This window comes from Felis catus, chromosome B1 (assembly GCF_018350175.1).
Source record: "Felis catus isolate Fca126 chromosome B1, F.catus_Fca126_mat1.0, whole genome shotgun sequence".
NCBI lineage: Eukaryota > Metazoa > Chordata > Mammalia > Carnivora > Felidae > Felis > Felis catus.
Window position 1 is genome coordinate 113,478,495 of NC_058371.1, and position 15,979 is coordinate 113,494,473.

Sequence of the window (15,979 nt, forward strand, 5' to 3'; positions counted from 1 at the left end):
GAAATGAGAATCAGAGTAACAATGAGATGCCACTTCACATCCAGCAGGATGGCTATAATTGAAAAGACAGATAATCCCAAGTTTTGGCAAGAATGTGCAGACACTGAAAACTTCATGAGACTGGAAAACGGCACGGTCATGTTGGAAAACACCTTGACAGTTTCTAGAAGGTTAAACAGAGCTACCTTATGACTTGGCAATTCCACTTATGAGAAATGAGAACACACACCTCCACAAAAAGCTGCACATGAATGTTAACAGCAGCATTATTCACATGGCTAAAAAGTGGAAACCCAAAAGTCCATCAGCTTGTGAATGGATAAACAAAATGGGATGTGTCTACACAATTAAATATTATTCAGCAATAAAAAGGAAGGAAGTATTGATACATGCAACAACATGGATGAACCCCGAAAACATCATGCCTTAAAGAGAAAGAAGCCAGTCACAAAAATCCACATATTAAATAATCTATTTATATGAAATATTAGAATAGAAAAATCTAGACACAAAAAGTAGATTAGTGGTTGCCCAGAGCTGTAAGCATGTGTGTGTGTGTGTGTGTGTGTGTGTGTGTGTACGTACAAGAATTAAGAACAGGAAGTGACTGCTAAAAGGCAGAAAGTTTCTACTTGGGGGTGATAAAAATGTTTTGGTATTACATAGCAATGGTTGCAGAACTTTGTTAATATAAAACTGCCAAATAGAACAATTTAAATGAGTGAATTTTATGGTATTTCAATAAAGCTATTGTTAAAAAAAATACCATAGCATTCTCTCTGATCAAGAAAAACTTTTATAAATATCAAGAAATAATTATTCTTGAAAAAAAATTAAGTTGAAAGGTAAGATAGCTTACATGTATCAAATTACTTTAAGGAACATACTACTTATGCTGCTTATCTTCCTTCATGCCAAATCAAATATTAATGCTTAAAAATTTGGCCAATTTTAATAATAATGCTATATCTACAAACTTTAAAGTATTAATTTTGTACAAATACTGTTTTATTTATTGAAAAATTTGAAATCTGCTAGTTTACTTTAAAATTCACTTTCAGGGGTGTCTGGGTGGCTCAGTCAGTTAAGCATCTGACTCTTGATTTCAGCTCAGGTCATGGCCTCACCATTTTGAGATCAAGCCCTACGTCAGGCTCAGCGTGTAACGCAGAGCCTGCTTGGGATTCTTTCTTTCTCTGCCTCTCCTTTGCTCACTCTCTCTCAAAACAAATAAATAAACTTTAAAATTCACTTTCAGAAGAAAAGAACCAATGCAAATCTCTATTTTGAACTTGTTGAAATAGCAAAGCAATGATAAAAGTTTATCATTGATAAAAAAGTTTATCAATGATAAAAGTTTATCTGGATAAATCCAGATGAACTACAGACTCAAACTCTTCTAAAATTTAATGTTTAGATTAATTCTACTTAGGTCATGCCATCACTGCCAGAACGAGTCAAAGCGGCGTTTTTTTTTTTTTTTTTAAAGAGGTACATTATGTAACTTACAAGTTGACATTCTGAACATGCTTAAAAGCACCTTCACAGTTCTCCTACCATCTTACAGAATAAAGTCTAAATACCTTTTATCAAAATAGGAACTACACAACGTGGCTTCCACCTGCTCTCTTCACCTCTATTTCTCTCCTATTCCTATACCATTTTCTCTTTTACCTTATGATGCAATCACACTGATCTCATTCTGCACCCAACACACCATCTTTCCTGGCATTTATACACCGTATATATTGGTTCACTAGCCTAGATTCTGTTCTTCCACATGGCAAATTCCTACTCATCCTTCAAATTTCAAATCCTCCATAAAACCTTGCTGATATGTGCATGGAAAATCATTTCTACTCCTATGCTGGGACATTTTTTCAACTCCTAATTAATGTACTTTTCAAGATATATTGTAATCATATATGCTTTCCTATCATATTTGAGGAGGAGGCTATGCTGCTGTCTTAATCTCTGGAACCATAATACCAAGCAAAATACTGCTTTCTGGGTACAAGCTGGCTTTAGTTAAACGAATAGCTTTGGGACTTGTCCACATTCTTAAACATTACATAGGTCCAGTTTGCAGATACTTATATACCACATAATCTATATTATTGACTAAATACTATACATTTGCTGGCTGGGGAAAAAAATAAAGCATTTTCAAATGTTTAGTATTGCACTTAATCATATTTGGGGCTAGCCTAGACATCTAATTACTACTTGAATACTATTTCTATTTGTAAGTACCTTTAAAATTTTAACTCTAGATGCTGGTACCAAATTTCCTCCCACTGAACCCCTAATATTCTGCTTCTCATCTTACAGAAAGTTGGGAGTTTACAGCTATAGCAATCATATATCTATGTACAGGATGTTTACAAGCTAATTATTCAGGTAACAGGTACCACATTAAAAAAAATGTATATGAATACTGAAAACCCTCAAATACTTTTCTTGTAGCATGAATATCCTTTTATATCCTTCAGAGACCCAGGACATGTGTTCAATTTATAAAATTTAAAAAATCCATTCCATATGTATTGAATTCAGCTAAAAGATATTTACTTGTTAAAATAATAGAATAGTACATCAAATAAAGGGAAAGACAGATTTGAACCTTTTAAGGATTCTCTTCAGGGGTGGGAAAAGGGGGGAGATATTGGTTAAAGAGTACATACTTCTAGTTATAAGATGAATACGGTTAGAAATCTAATGTACAGCTATAGTACTATAGTTAATAATACTGTATTACATATTTGAATAAACAAAAAGAAAAATTCTCTTTGGAAGTGAGACCTAAGTAGGCCAATAAGGTCTTGTTATCTACAGGCGTCGACTTTAACTCATTCTGTGTCAAAATACGACATTATCTTTTAAAATTCCCAAGGCAAACCATAAACATATCATTAACTCTGATGCAGTACCTAGCACTGAATAATTACTATTAGCTTGTGTGAAAGTCAAACAAGAACTATGACCTTAAAACTCATTATAAAAAATCAAAAGTTTTATTCCAATAGCACTTACAAAATGTAGCACCAAGCTGTCACATTCCCAGAGCCATGTAAGAAAGCTTCCTGTTGTTCTCTGGCCATTTCCTAACCTGAAAATTCCCTAGAGGAAAGGTGACTGAGAGTTTGTATAGCAGGTAACAGAAGATTAACTGACAGTGCTTTTCAGGGAACAGGGCTGAGCACAGCCTAAAGTCTGAATTAGTCTTTGCGTTACTTCCCTCTTTGACATTATTTCACTTCTCCATTTTTATTCCATTGCTATTCCCTTTCACTCCCACTTTCAAGTTGTTACCCCTTACTATTAGAAGTCTGACAGTATCTGTCTGCAGTACAGTACCTAAAACTAACAGAAGGTCCACTCTAGCACTAACAACTAAAGGAGTCAATACCTGAGACCAAATAAACTAAAGAGAAGAATTTAAGATAAAACCATATGGGAACCTGACAGCTTGCTAGTTGCTCAAGTTTCCTTTAAAGTTTATTCTCCGGGGTGCCTGGGTGGCTCAGTAGGTTGGGTGGCCAACTTCGGCTCAGGTCATGATCTCACGGTCAGTGAGTTCAAGCCCCGCGTCGGGCTCTGTGCTGACAGCTCAGAGCCTGGAGCCTGTCTCAGATTCTGTGTCTCCCTCTCTCTGACCCTCCCTTGTTCATGCTCTGTCTCTCTCTGTCTCAAAAATAAATAAACGTTAAAAAAAAAATAAAAAAAACAAACAAACAGTTTATTCTCCAACAATTCTGAACTTTTAGGAGCTTCTAACAAAATATGACTGCCCCTAGTAAAAATCCTATTGTAGTTTTCTAGTGTGTATTTCATGAGAAAATTTTTAAAAGAAAGTCTACCTATAGCATGTTATTTAGAAAATATAATTAGATTGCAAATGTAAGATTGAAACTGAAATAAAAGTTTTCCTTTAAAATCGAAAGTTAAAAAAAACATTCCTGTACGGGACTGTTGCGTAACCTTATTGTCAAGAAAACCATAAGCTTTAATAAGTGAAAAGCTAAACAAGTAGTTTCTTTTATCATAAAGAGGAATTTTACTGATTTCCAAACCTGCCCATTAATATTTTGTTGTTGTTTGATAAATTTTTTCAAAATTGGAGAACAATTCCATGTGAACAAAACACACAAAAATCTTATGAATATAAGGAATGAATGCCACTGAAATACTTAAAAAGTAGAGCACTCCAAATCTCTTTATTATAGATACTTATCTGTAATCCCCACAACAACTTGAACCACTGTCTTTTCCCTCTTTACATAGGAAAAAATTATTGCAACTAAGCAGGTTTAAAAAAATAAAACTAAAATTCATTCACTCATTCATTCATTCATTTAAATTTTATCAAGAAAGAAAATCTTAAGCAGGCTCCATTCTTAGCACGGACCCCAACGTGGGGCTTGATCCCAAAACCCTAAAATATGGCCTGAGCAGAAATCAAGAGTCAGATGCCCAACTGAGTGCCCCTGTCCCCAGGTGCCCCTAAAATTCATTTAAAAGCTAAGATCTCTGGGGTGCCCGGCTGGCTCAGTTGGCAGAACATGTGACTCTTGACCTCAGGGTTCTAAGTTCCAGCCCCATGTTGGGTGTCAGAGACTACTTAAAAATAAAATCTTTAAGAAAAAAAAGCAAATTTTTCCTTGACTGCTTTCTTTCCTACTCAAAACATGTCTTTAATTTGCAATCAACAAACATATGACTTTTTTAACAAACCATGGATTGAGAACACCAGGATTCTAGTAAAACTGTCCATGGTATAGTCTTATTATTTTGTTCCATAATAAAAAAAAAAAGGCACAGGAGGAAGATAATATGTAAGTAATAGAGTAGTGACTACTGCCACGTGCCCTTTAGTTCCTTCCTACTCCAGTGCTTTGTGTTCTCACTAGGAGATAGAGACTCTTTTCCTTTTCTTTTTCACACCTTCGTGTAGACAAAGAGGCCTAGGTTTGACTCCCCACTCTGCTGCTTAGTAGTTGTTGGACCAGAGACAAACGTTAGCTTGTTCAGATCATAGTCAACTCATTTGTAAAATGAAGCCAATTATCTCTGCCTTACAGGATTATGGAGAAGAATAAACTGAAATAAAAATATAATCTCAGGGCGCCTGGGTGGCTCCGTTGGTCAAACATCCAACTCCTGATCTTGGCTCAGGTCATGATCTCGCAGTTTGTGAGTTGGAGCCCCATGTTGGGCTCTGTGCTGACAGAATGGGGACTGCTTGGGATTCTCTCCCTCTCTCCCCCTCCCCCACTCACTATCTAAAAAACAAACAAACATCATCTTTTTGAGTCTTACCATTTGCCAGATAGTGTTCTAGGCTCTTTACAAAGAAAACCTTCAACCCTTAAAATAACCATATGTAATCTCATTAGTATTGTTATTCCCATTTTACAGATGAACGAACTGAGACTCAATGAGTTTAAGAAACTTGTCACAAATCTAGGAAGGGTCAAAGTCAGGATTTGAATCTAGAAAAACTGACACAAAACCCCAGGGAGACGTATTAGCTCTTCAGTGCTGGCACTGGCATACAGTAAGTGCTCAAAAATGTTAGGTATTATTATAGTTTAAATGCCATGAGTTAAGAACTCAGAAATTTTTCTGGTGCGGCCACTCTGGAAAACAGTATGGAGGTTCCTCAAAAAGTTAGAACCAGAACGACCCTAAGATCCAGCAATTACAATACTAGGTATTTACCCAAAGAATACAAAAATACTAATTCAAAAGGATACATGCACCCCGATATTTATAGCAGCATCATCTACAATAGCCGAATTATGGAAATAGCCCCAACTATCAATTGATGAATGGATAAAGATGTGGTATATGAATATCTACAATGGAATATTCCTCAGCCATACAAAAGAGTGAAATGTTGCCATTTGCAAGGCTGTGGATGGAGCTGGAATATTATGTTAAGTGAAGTAAGTCAACCAGAGAAAGAAGACAAATACCGTATGATTTCACTCATATGTGGAATTTAAGAAACAAAACAAATGAGCAAAGAGGAAGAAAAGGGGTAAAGGGGCAAACACCAAGAAACAGACTCAACTATAGACAACAAACTGACAGTTACCAGAAGGGAGGTGGGTGAGAAGATGGGTGAAGTGATGGGGATTAAAAGGTGCATTTGCTGTGATGAGCACAGGGTGATGTACAGACGTGCTGAATCACTATTGTACACCTGAAACTAATATTATGCTGTATGTTAACTGACTGGAATTTATATAAAACCTTTAAAAAAAAAAAGAACTCAGAATTTTAAATCTGTAATATATTCAAGGAAAAAAATGGTTAAACAAGATAAGGTAATTGGAGAAAAACCATAAATGCTTAATCTTTTTGATTTCCCAATTTTTTTCAGTCTAAGGAAACAGAAGTTTCAACAACTGCACTTAATTGCAAGCAGAATAAAAATGAGAGTAATTTAGTTAACTATACTGGAATTAAAAAGATTTTTTTTTAAATGAGAGTAATTTAGGCTGACAACATTATACAAAATAACACATTTTTGAAATGTGCAAAATAAGGATGAGAGGATCTGAATAATATATACATTAAATAGTAATAATTCAGGGCCTGGGAACAATAATCCATTTAGTAGCAATATCCACACACTACAATCAGATGTTGGTTTCATTAAAATACCCTTTTCCACTAAACAAAATAGGACTATTTGGAGAAAAAGCTCAGTCCATGGTTGAAGCAATGTAAGATGAGCTAGGAACATCTTACTGAGACCTCAATGTGCTTAAAATATATACTTAAAGACTCATGGAAACATTTAAAAAAATTTTTTTTAATATTTATTTTTGAGAGAGAGATAGAGCACAAGTGTGGGAGGGGCAGAGAGAAAGAGAAGGAGACACAGAATCTGAAGCAGGCTCCACACTCTGAGTTGTTGCCACAGAGCCCAATGCGGGGCTGGAACCCACAGGCTGTCAGTTCATGACCTGAGTCAAAGTCCGACGCTTAATCGACTGAGACACCCAGGTGGCCTTCATGGGAATATTTTTATTTATTTATTTATTTGTTTGTTTGTTTGTTTAATGTTTATTTCTGAGACAGAGTGAGGGGGAGAGACACAGAGAGAGCGAGCGAGCGAGCGAGAGAGAGCGCGCGCATGAGCAGGGGAGAGGCAGAGAGAAGGGGGACAGAATCCGAAGCAGACTCCAGGCTCTGAGGTGTCAGCAGAGCTCAACGTGGGGCTTGAACTCATGAACCGTGAGATCATGACCTGAGCCAAAGACAGATGCTTAACCGAATGAGCCACCCAGGTGACCCCATGGGAACATTTTTAAAAAACAGTTTGAAGGAGCTGTCACTGGGCCAAAACTAGGATAAGTTACTATCAAAATAACCAATGTTTGTGATAGATTATTACCTAGTGAATAAAGTAAGAATCCATGAATCAATATGAACCCAAAGAAGTCAACAAGGGAGAAGAAAAAGTTCTCCTTTACAGTGAAACCTTGGCTCATAAATATTGAAGGAATGTTGGAATTAGAAAATCAGCAATGAATACCTAAACTGAGTGAAAGTTTATAGTAAAGAACAGGGCATTACATGCTATCAAAAAATCTCCCCAGATATTATTTATTAAAAAAAAATTTTTTTAATGTTTATTTATTTTTGAGACAGAGACAGATAGAGCATGAATGGGGGGAGGGGCAGAGAGAGGAGTCACAGAATCTGAAGCAGGCTCCAGGCTCTGAGCTGTCGGCACAGAGCCCGACACAGGGCTTGAACTCATAGACCAGAAGATCATGACCCGAGCCGAAGTCGGAGACTCAACCGACTGAGCCACCCAGGTGCCCCTGCCAAAAAAATTTTTTTTAAGTTTATTTATTTTGAGAGAGACCAAGATAGCACAAGTGGGGAGGGGCAGAAAGAGAGAGGGAGAGAGATAATCTCAGGCAGGCTTCCGGCTGCCAGCACAGAGCTTGATGTGGGGCTTGAACTCACGAAACCCTGAGATTGTGACCTGAGCTGAAATCAAGAGTCAGATGCTTCACTGACTGAGCCACTCCAGCACCTCTCCCCACAAATTATTTATTAACTCCAAGAGGAAAAAGAAGTAACTTTACTGTGGAAAAACCTGGAAGACACCATTTTAATCAAGTGATCAAAGTTAACACCATCAATATGGAAACAAATCAACATCATGTGTCTTGGAGAGAATGCACTAAGAACACATTACTTTAGTGGTAATCCTGCCTAAATACATGATTTGAATCTAATCACAAGGATACTTCAGATAAACCCAAAGTGAGGTACATTCTACAAAACAACTAGCCTATATTCTTCAAAATTGTCATAGTCAAGAAAAAGAAAGGTTAACAGACTATCTCAGATGGTAAGAGTCTAAATAGAAATGGCAACAAAACTCGATGGATGACCCTGAATTGGATCCTGGACCATGAAAATAGCTATAAACGATCTTACTGAGACAACTGTTGAGATGTGACTATGGGCTGTGTAGCTGATATTGCACCAGTGTTTAATATCCTGATAACTGCACTGTGTTATGTAAGACACTGTTCCTATAATAAGGAACTATATGATATCTCCAACTTACTTTCAATCGATGCAGGAAAAAATGTGGAATTATGAAGTAAGTGGGGCAAAAATGGTTTATCTAAGTGTATATGGGAATTTCTTTTCCTCTTCTTACCAATGTTTCTATAAGGCTGAAATTTTAAAAAAATTATTTAAAAATTAAACATTACTAAAATCCAAAAAGATAGAGGGGTATTTTATATATTTAAGGTAAAAAAAAATTACTCCCCACTGTAACCCTCTATTTTTTACCCTTCCTCGAATTGTGCATAATGATCTGAATATTTTTTTAACCAGTATTTGAATATAGTCAATCCTCTTTTTAAAAAAAAAAAAAAATTTTTTTTTCAACACTTATTTTTGAGAGACAGAGACAGACCACAGGCCGGGGATGGACAGAGAGAGGGAAACACAGAATCTGAAGCAGGCTCCAGGCTCCGAGCTGTCAGCACAGACTCCGACGTGGGGCTTGAACTCACAAACTGTGAGATCATGACCTGAGCCAAAGTCGGACACTTAACCAGCTGAGCCACTCAGGTGCCCCAGGATCTGAATATTTTAAAAATGCACAGGAAATAAACTTTTGTTTATTTTTATTTTTTTAATTTTTTTTTTTTAACGTTTATTCATTTTTGAGACAGAGAGAGACAGAGCGTGAATAGGGGAAGGTCAGAGAGAGAAGGAGACACAGAATCTGAAACAGGCTCCAGGCTCTGAGCTGTCAGCACAGAGCCCGACGTGGGGCTTGAACTCATGGACCGCGAGATCATGATCTGACCCAAAGTCAGACACCCAACTGACTGAGCCACCCAGGCGCCCCAATAAACTTTTGTTTAAACATACTGTTTATAGAGCAAATCCTTCCATTCAATAATAAAAATAACAGGAGAATCATGGCTATATATAATTTGAAATATCTGCCTTAATGGTTGTCTTAAACTGTTAGAGTAATGGAGGAACTGAACTGGTTAATGTTTAGTAGTGCTCTACCCAACAAAGCCAGAAAAAGATATTCAACAGGCTGCAACACATAATCATATGTACAACTTCTTCCCCTACCAAGATCTGAACTACTACTTCATGAAGCAAGATCATAACTACAAATGTTGGGCCTCCTAAATATACAACAAGAAGGACCAAAAAGGACCTCAAAGAAACACTGTTAATTTCTCTATCAGTATTATAAAATCCATGTGGTTCATTTTGATTAGTTTAGGTAGCATGCAGAGCAGAAAACAAAACATTATTCCTCAAAGGGTGCTAAAGCAATCCATAAGCCAAAAGCTTCAGTTAGGACTCATTCTTTGGCATGTGACATGAGAGGAAATGCATTTCTGAAAGAAGAAAGCACTCTATCATCATGAAAGATGTGTCGTTACTTACAAAATGGTAGAGATGTCCAAAGGAGGAAAAATAAAACAAGCAAAAACACCTCATTTCAAGTGAACCAACCTTCTAGAACCCAAACCAAGCAAGTTCATTGAGCTAAATCTGCAGACACTCTTGTTTTAAAGGCTAACAGACTGTGGACATAAAAAGAAAGCTTGAGTAGGAAAAGATCAAGAACTGGTGTAAAGCTAAAGCAGACCTGCTTCCTCATCCTCCTCCTCCTCTTCCTCATCATCGGAAGCTGATGACAAGGGAGTTGGTGCGGAGCTAGCTTGATTATTAACATAGTCACCATACTGCATGCCTGTAAAGTGGAAAGCACAAACACAAGAGTCAAACCAACAGGAAAGATGAGAAATAAAATTTTGACATTGCATCAAAAGTGAGAAAGAACTCTGACATTCTAAAGAACATCCCAGCATGCATTTTAATGTTAGCAAACTTATTATCAAAACTGGAACCATTAGAAAATCTCTGCAAAGCAGTTTAGTAAAAGCAGCTTTTATAATAACTGGTTTAAGTGTGAAAAACGTACCACGTATTACGCTGATAATATTTAGGAAACTGCAGTGATACTCTGAACATTTAACTGAGCTCCATACATGTTTACCTTCATTGACCTTGGGGCCCTTGTGGCATACATCCTTTGGGACTGCGCATTCTTGGTGAGCAGTGATCATTTCTACTCAAATGAATTTATACAGCATTCAACACACATACAAATACTTGATACCTTCCTTCTGTTAATGCCACCTTGATGGTAACTCAGTTCTCGTAACGGAAAAAGAATGACAGTTAAAGAACTGTATTCAGAATAGTTCTCTGCTCACAGATGCTCAAAAAAAAAAAAAAAAAAAAGAGCTAATTACCTGTGGTCCTACAAGTGTGACAATTACAAAACAGTGAATTTTCTGAGATGGCCAATCATTTCAGCTTCAGCCTATTGCCTACATGTAAGTCTGAGGTAGGTGGATAAGACTGGTCTTGTAAGACACACCAAGAAGAAAGATTCTGTGGAAAAGGCACAGCGGGTTTAACTATATAACTCTTCTCCCCCACCTCCCCAAAACAGTGACTGGGTGTTTTTATAATTTAATTAATGTGGTAAAATTAGACTAACATCCACAAAATTTTAAGAGGGAAAATAAAATAATCCCAATTAAAAATACAAAACTAAAAAATAATATCCTTGTAAAGAAAATCTTATAGCTCAACTTGAAAAAAAGATTAAAAAAAAAATGACACCGAAACACAGTGTGGATATTTAAGAACACTTCACAATATTGGAAGCACAATGAAGCGATGCCTCATCAAACTCACATGGTAGTCCCCTGACGCTTGCTGTCTTTTTTCTTTCAGGTGACCTTTTAAATTAGCACGTTATGAAATATGGCCCTTTGTAGCAACGTGGATGGAACTGGAGAGTGTGATACTAAGTGAAATAAGCCATACAGAGAAAGACAGATACCAGTGGATCCTGAGAAACTTAACAGAAACCCATGGGGGAGGGGAAGGAAGAAAAAAAAGAGATTAGAGTGGGAGAGAGCCAAAGCATAAGAGACTCTTAAAAACTGAGAACAAACTGAGGGTTGATGGGGGGTGGGAGGGAGGGGAGGGTGGGTGATGGGTATTGAGGAGGGCACCTTTTGGGATGAGCACTGGGTGTTGTATGGAAACCAATTTGACAATAAATTTCATATATTGAAAAAAATAAACAAATTAGCACGTTATGTTAATAAACATAACTCATGGCTATCATAGGAAAAATGCTATTAAAGAGAAAAATCTGAGTTCAGAAGAGGGCAAAGGTTAAACTGCAGATGAGTGAAGCTCTGATCTTCTCACTGGGACCAAAGAAGTCAGAGAACAATCTGCTGGCTTTGCTGAAACATCTTTTAAATATAGATAAACAGTAGTTATTACAAACTTATCTGAGAAATCAACTTGACACCCTGAAAGACCAAATTCAGAGTGGCCTGTTCCTCTAACAAAACCTATTTAAAATGAAAATTTGACTAATATTAGACCTTAGATAAATTTACTAAGAAGTCTGCAATAAAACACAAGTTAACAGTAAAAAGATAGTACAGAAAATAAATACTTCAATTTAATAAGAACTTCTTTAAAAATGAAGTACTTTCTTGGGGCGCCTGGGTGGCGCAGTCGGTTAAGCGTCCGACTTCAGCCAGGTCACCATCTCGCAGTCCGTGAGTTCGAGCCCCGCGTCGGGCTCTGGGCTGATGGCTCAGAGCCTGGAGCCTGTTTCCCATTCTGTGTCTCCCTCTCTCTCTGCCCCTCCCCCGTTCATGCTCTGTCTCTCTCTGTCCCCAAAAAAATAAATAAACGTTGAAAAAAAAAAAATGAAGTACTTTCTCAAAATGCAATTAGCATTGCACTTTAAAAAGTATATATGTGTGTATACAATAAGAAGAAACAAGAGAAAAAAGAAAATCCATTTACTGCGCTAAGACAGGCCACTAAGCAGGAAAAAATCAGAAGAGAATCCATTCTTTTCATGACTGAATCAATACGCAGGATGTTGACTCTGTAACTAATCAAAAAAGCCAAAATAAAGCACAAACCTATATGCATGATAAAACATTTTCCTCTCTTTGTCTAGATTTACTGAATTAACAGATTCACTTATTACTGGAAAAATATGCAGTGCTTAATTGGAAACAAATGAGAAGACTATACGATTAAAAAAAAATCTAAAGAACTACTTAATAAACTGGAACAAACCTATGAATAAGACAAAATAGAGTAATGTATCATTTTAGGTTATACTATGGCTGTCAATGTACCGTATTAACAGAATGTCACACAAAATACTCAAATTTTTACTTTCTCAAAAAAGGATGCAGTCCCTTTTTGAGAAATTCTAGAGATGACAGTGTCAAGATTTGAGTCCTTCCCCAACTATGACTCTTACTATGCTCAGAATTTAGCATTCCTTTGCTTGTCCAAGTAAACTTTGTTTAAAACTTGAGAATATTAATGGCACAAGAATATGATATTTTTGTGACTCCACAGAGAAATGATAAGAGCTCTGGAATAACAATCAACCCTTATTTAAAGTCCTGCTCTAGGCTGGGTACAGTTCATACAAACTGCAACAAATGGGGAGTTACAGCCAAAAGGGGGTTGACAGCCAAGTCATCTACTCTACGATATGTGCGAACTTCCTGAGTGCCTTTATTCAGACCTCCTTTAAGAGCCAGAACCTATGCATGAGATACTCAGGTTGCATATATGAGGTGGTAGAACGTAAGGTCTTCTAGAGCTCAGCCTGAAAGCCACTGTAGAGATGTACATGGAGTACCTTCCACTCCAACCACCACCACCACCATCTCCACCTGCGCCAAATGGGGCAGGAATGCTACATCCTAACTTACTGTTTTACTTAGAACTTTCAAGGTATGAATCTTAGTAAACCAAGAGGCAAGACACACTTCACAGATAGAATCTGACACGATGAAGAGCTTTGTTATCAACAGGGCCCCAATATCTTAAAAAGGACATTCAGTTTAAACTACCTATCACATTAAAGTACCTTCAGGCAAACTCTCCAAGAGACTGTATCCTTGGAGCTGCTTAATAAAGGGCATCTTCACTGTTCCCTGGATACAGCTACACTGGGAATAAGTAAAATTAGTCTGAAGAGAACAAATCCCTTGTGGAAGGTAGCTTTTTTAAATTCAAGAGTTCAGACTTTTGAGCGACTGTTACCTTTCTTTAAGCTGGTCTTCAAACTACATATGCATACTCTAAAACTTTCCAAGAGTTCCTGCAAAATAATGGCTTTAAGAGAATCAGTTCCCATGGTAGTCTTTCTAAAACTTACCCACCTTAGAAAGTGCCTGTGCTAACAGCCATCCTCTCACTTTACAAAGGAAACACATACCCTTAAGTTCTCCTAAATCCTACACTGCCCTGAGATATAAAAATGTCTCTGGGACTAAAGGGAAAGCTTCTTCCTTCTTTAAATGATTAATCAAGGCACCTTCAATCTACAGACTTTCTTTTATCTTGCCATACATGTTTCGGTTAAAGACGAAAGGTGTTAGAAATAGGGATGGGGCTCAATGGAATATTCTTAACTCAAAAATAGTGAAAAGTAAATTGGTGGGAGTAATGATGAATTTATTTAATAATTCTGCACGTATGCAGCTCACAGGCACTACTGCCAAAGAACCCACTGCTTTGGAAAGAGTACCATGAGGACAAAGCAAAACCAGTAAGAAATACTGAAGAGACAAGCAGCAGAACACTGAATAAAGATGGGGGCTCTGGGTTCAATTCTATGCTCTATCAATTACCAGCTGTGTTTCCCTGGGCAAATTACTAACCTCTCTGGTTTTCATTTACATCATCTGTAAAGGGGTAAGAACTACCTCAGATAGTGGTTGTTGTGAGGATTAAGTGAATTAATATATTTCAAAGCTTAAAATGATGCCTGAAATATACTAAATACTATATAATTATTAGCTATTATTATTATTGAACTTTAAAAAACATGTTTTTGTGTATATTTAATTAAAAACAATTATTTTCAGCTATTCTTAATATTTATCCCTACAAGGGACAGAACAAGTCATTACAAAAAATAAACTTCCACCAATCTGAAGAGTATTCTTAGCCATGTTAATTCTTTTAAAAACAAGTAGAATATTTTCTAGGATGACCAATTTTTTTTCAAGATACATTGGATAAAACTCATAGATAAAAATTTTACATAATTTCTTTCAAAGTCAACATGAAATGTTCAATAAAGTATTTTACAACCTATTTTATCATAAAATATTTATGATTATAATCACTTCTCACCTCCTTATATTTTATACAATATTTAGTTATTTCTACCTCCTTTTAACTATAGCAAAAATGTAATTTACTAGTGGGTAAATCTGTTAGTACTTAATGGTATATGTTTTTCTTTTTTCAATTAATTACATGGGAACATTGTTTTTAATGTTTATTTTTGAGAAAGAGAAAGAAGGAGAGAGAGAGCACGGGGGAGGGACAGAGAAAGAGGGAGAGAGAGGATCCCAAGCAGGATCTGAGCTGTCAGAACGAGCATGACATGGGTCTCGAATTCACAAACTGTGAAATCATGACCTGAGCCGAAATCGAGTCAGGTACCAACTGAGACACCCAGGCACTCCAACATGAGAACATTTTAATCATGATGCCTGATTAAATAACAGAATTACTTTTCATTTTTATACTTGATTCCTATTTAAATATTTTAAAGACGCCAAATACCAGAGTTTGATACACATAATGCATATATTTACTATAGGAATACAATGGTTTTCAAGAAAATCCTCACTTCTTAAATAGTGCAATATCAGATAGATGTTACACTCCTTTATTTCAAATTTGGTAACGAAAAACAGCTTATCAACTCATTGCCTAATTTTTATAGTCTACCATAAAAAAGGATGCATTAATCATATTTGGTCTTTGACATTTAAATTTGACTGCTTTTAGTAATTTGGCTTAGAAGATATATGCTATAATTTATTTCTCAGCGGAGTTTATGATACCCCTTTGAAACTCCAGGGACACATTCCCTTGGATTAAAAAAATTAAGTCACATTTTCTGGCAAAGAATGAAATTTGTCTCACTGGTTTGAAAATGAGGACTGCCTTTGCCAATTAGGTTATATGGCGATGCCATATATAAAACAAATGACCTACATTACACTTTAAAGTTTTTGATAAAAACACATTTAAAGGATGTGATGAGATGTTATATTGGCAAAAGTATAATGAAATTCACAATGCTCTGAATAATTGGTGATTCAGCAAAACAAGGATTGGGTTTGGAGCCAGAGGACCTACATGGGGTCTTGGCACCCCCTACCTAGAGAGTTTGTGCCTTTGGGGAACACACCTAAACCTTTCTAACCTTCAATTTTTCCTTTTATAAAAGGAAGATGAAATATGATATGCCTGCTTTACCTGATGATTGAGTGAGATAATAAAAATTAAAGGTATTTTA

At 36.5% G+C, this 15,979-nt stretch overlaps 1 protein-coding gene across 5 annotated transcripts in view; it reads right to left on the reverse strand.

Annotated features, from left to right (window-relative positions):
- SEC24B (SEC24 homolog B, COPII coat complex component) overlaps positions 1 to 15,979 on the reverse strand; it is a 101,404-nt gene that overhangs the window by 47,167 nt on the left and 38,258 nt on the right. For 3 of the 5 annotated variants that reach the window (XM_045056013.1, XM_045056012.1, XR_006596874.1), the window contains exon 4: positions 10,172 to 10,276. The exons of the other annotated variants lie outside the window; for them this stretch is intronic. In XM_045056013.1, the coding sequence (XP_044911948.1) occupies positions 10,172 to 10,276 (105 nt within the window). The remainder of the gene's footprint in view (positions 1 to 10,171; positions 10,277 to 15,979) is intronic. 5 annotated transcript variants of the gene reach the window in all.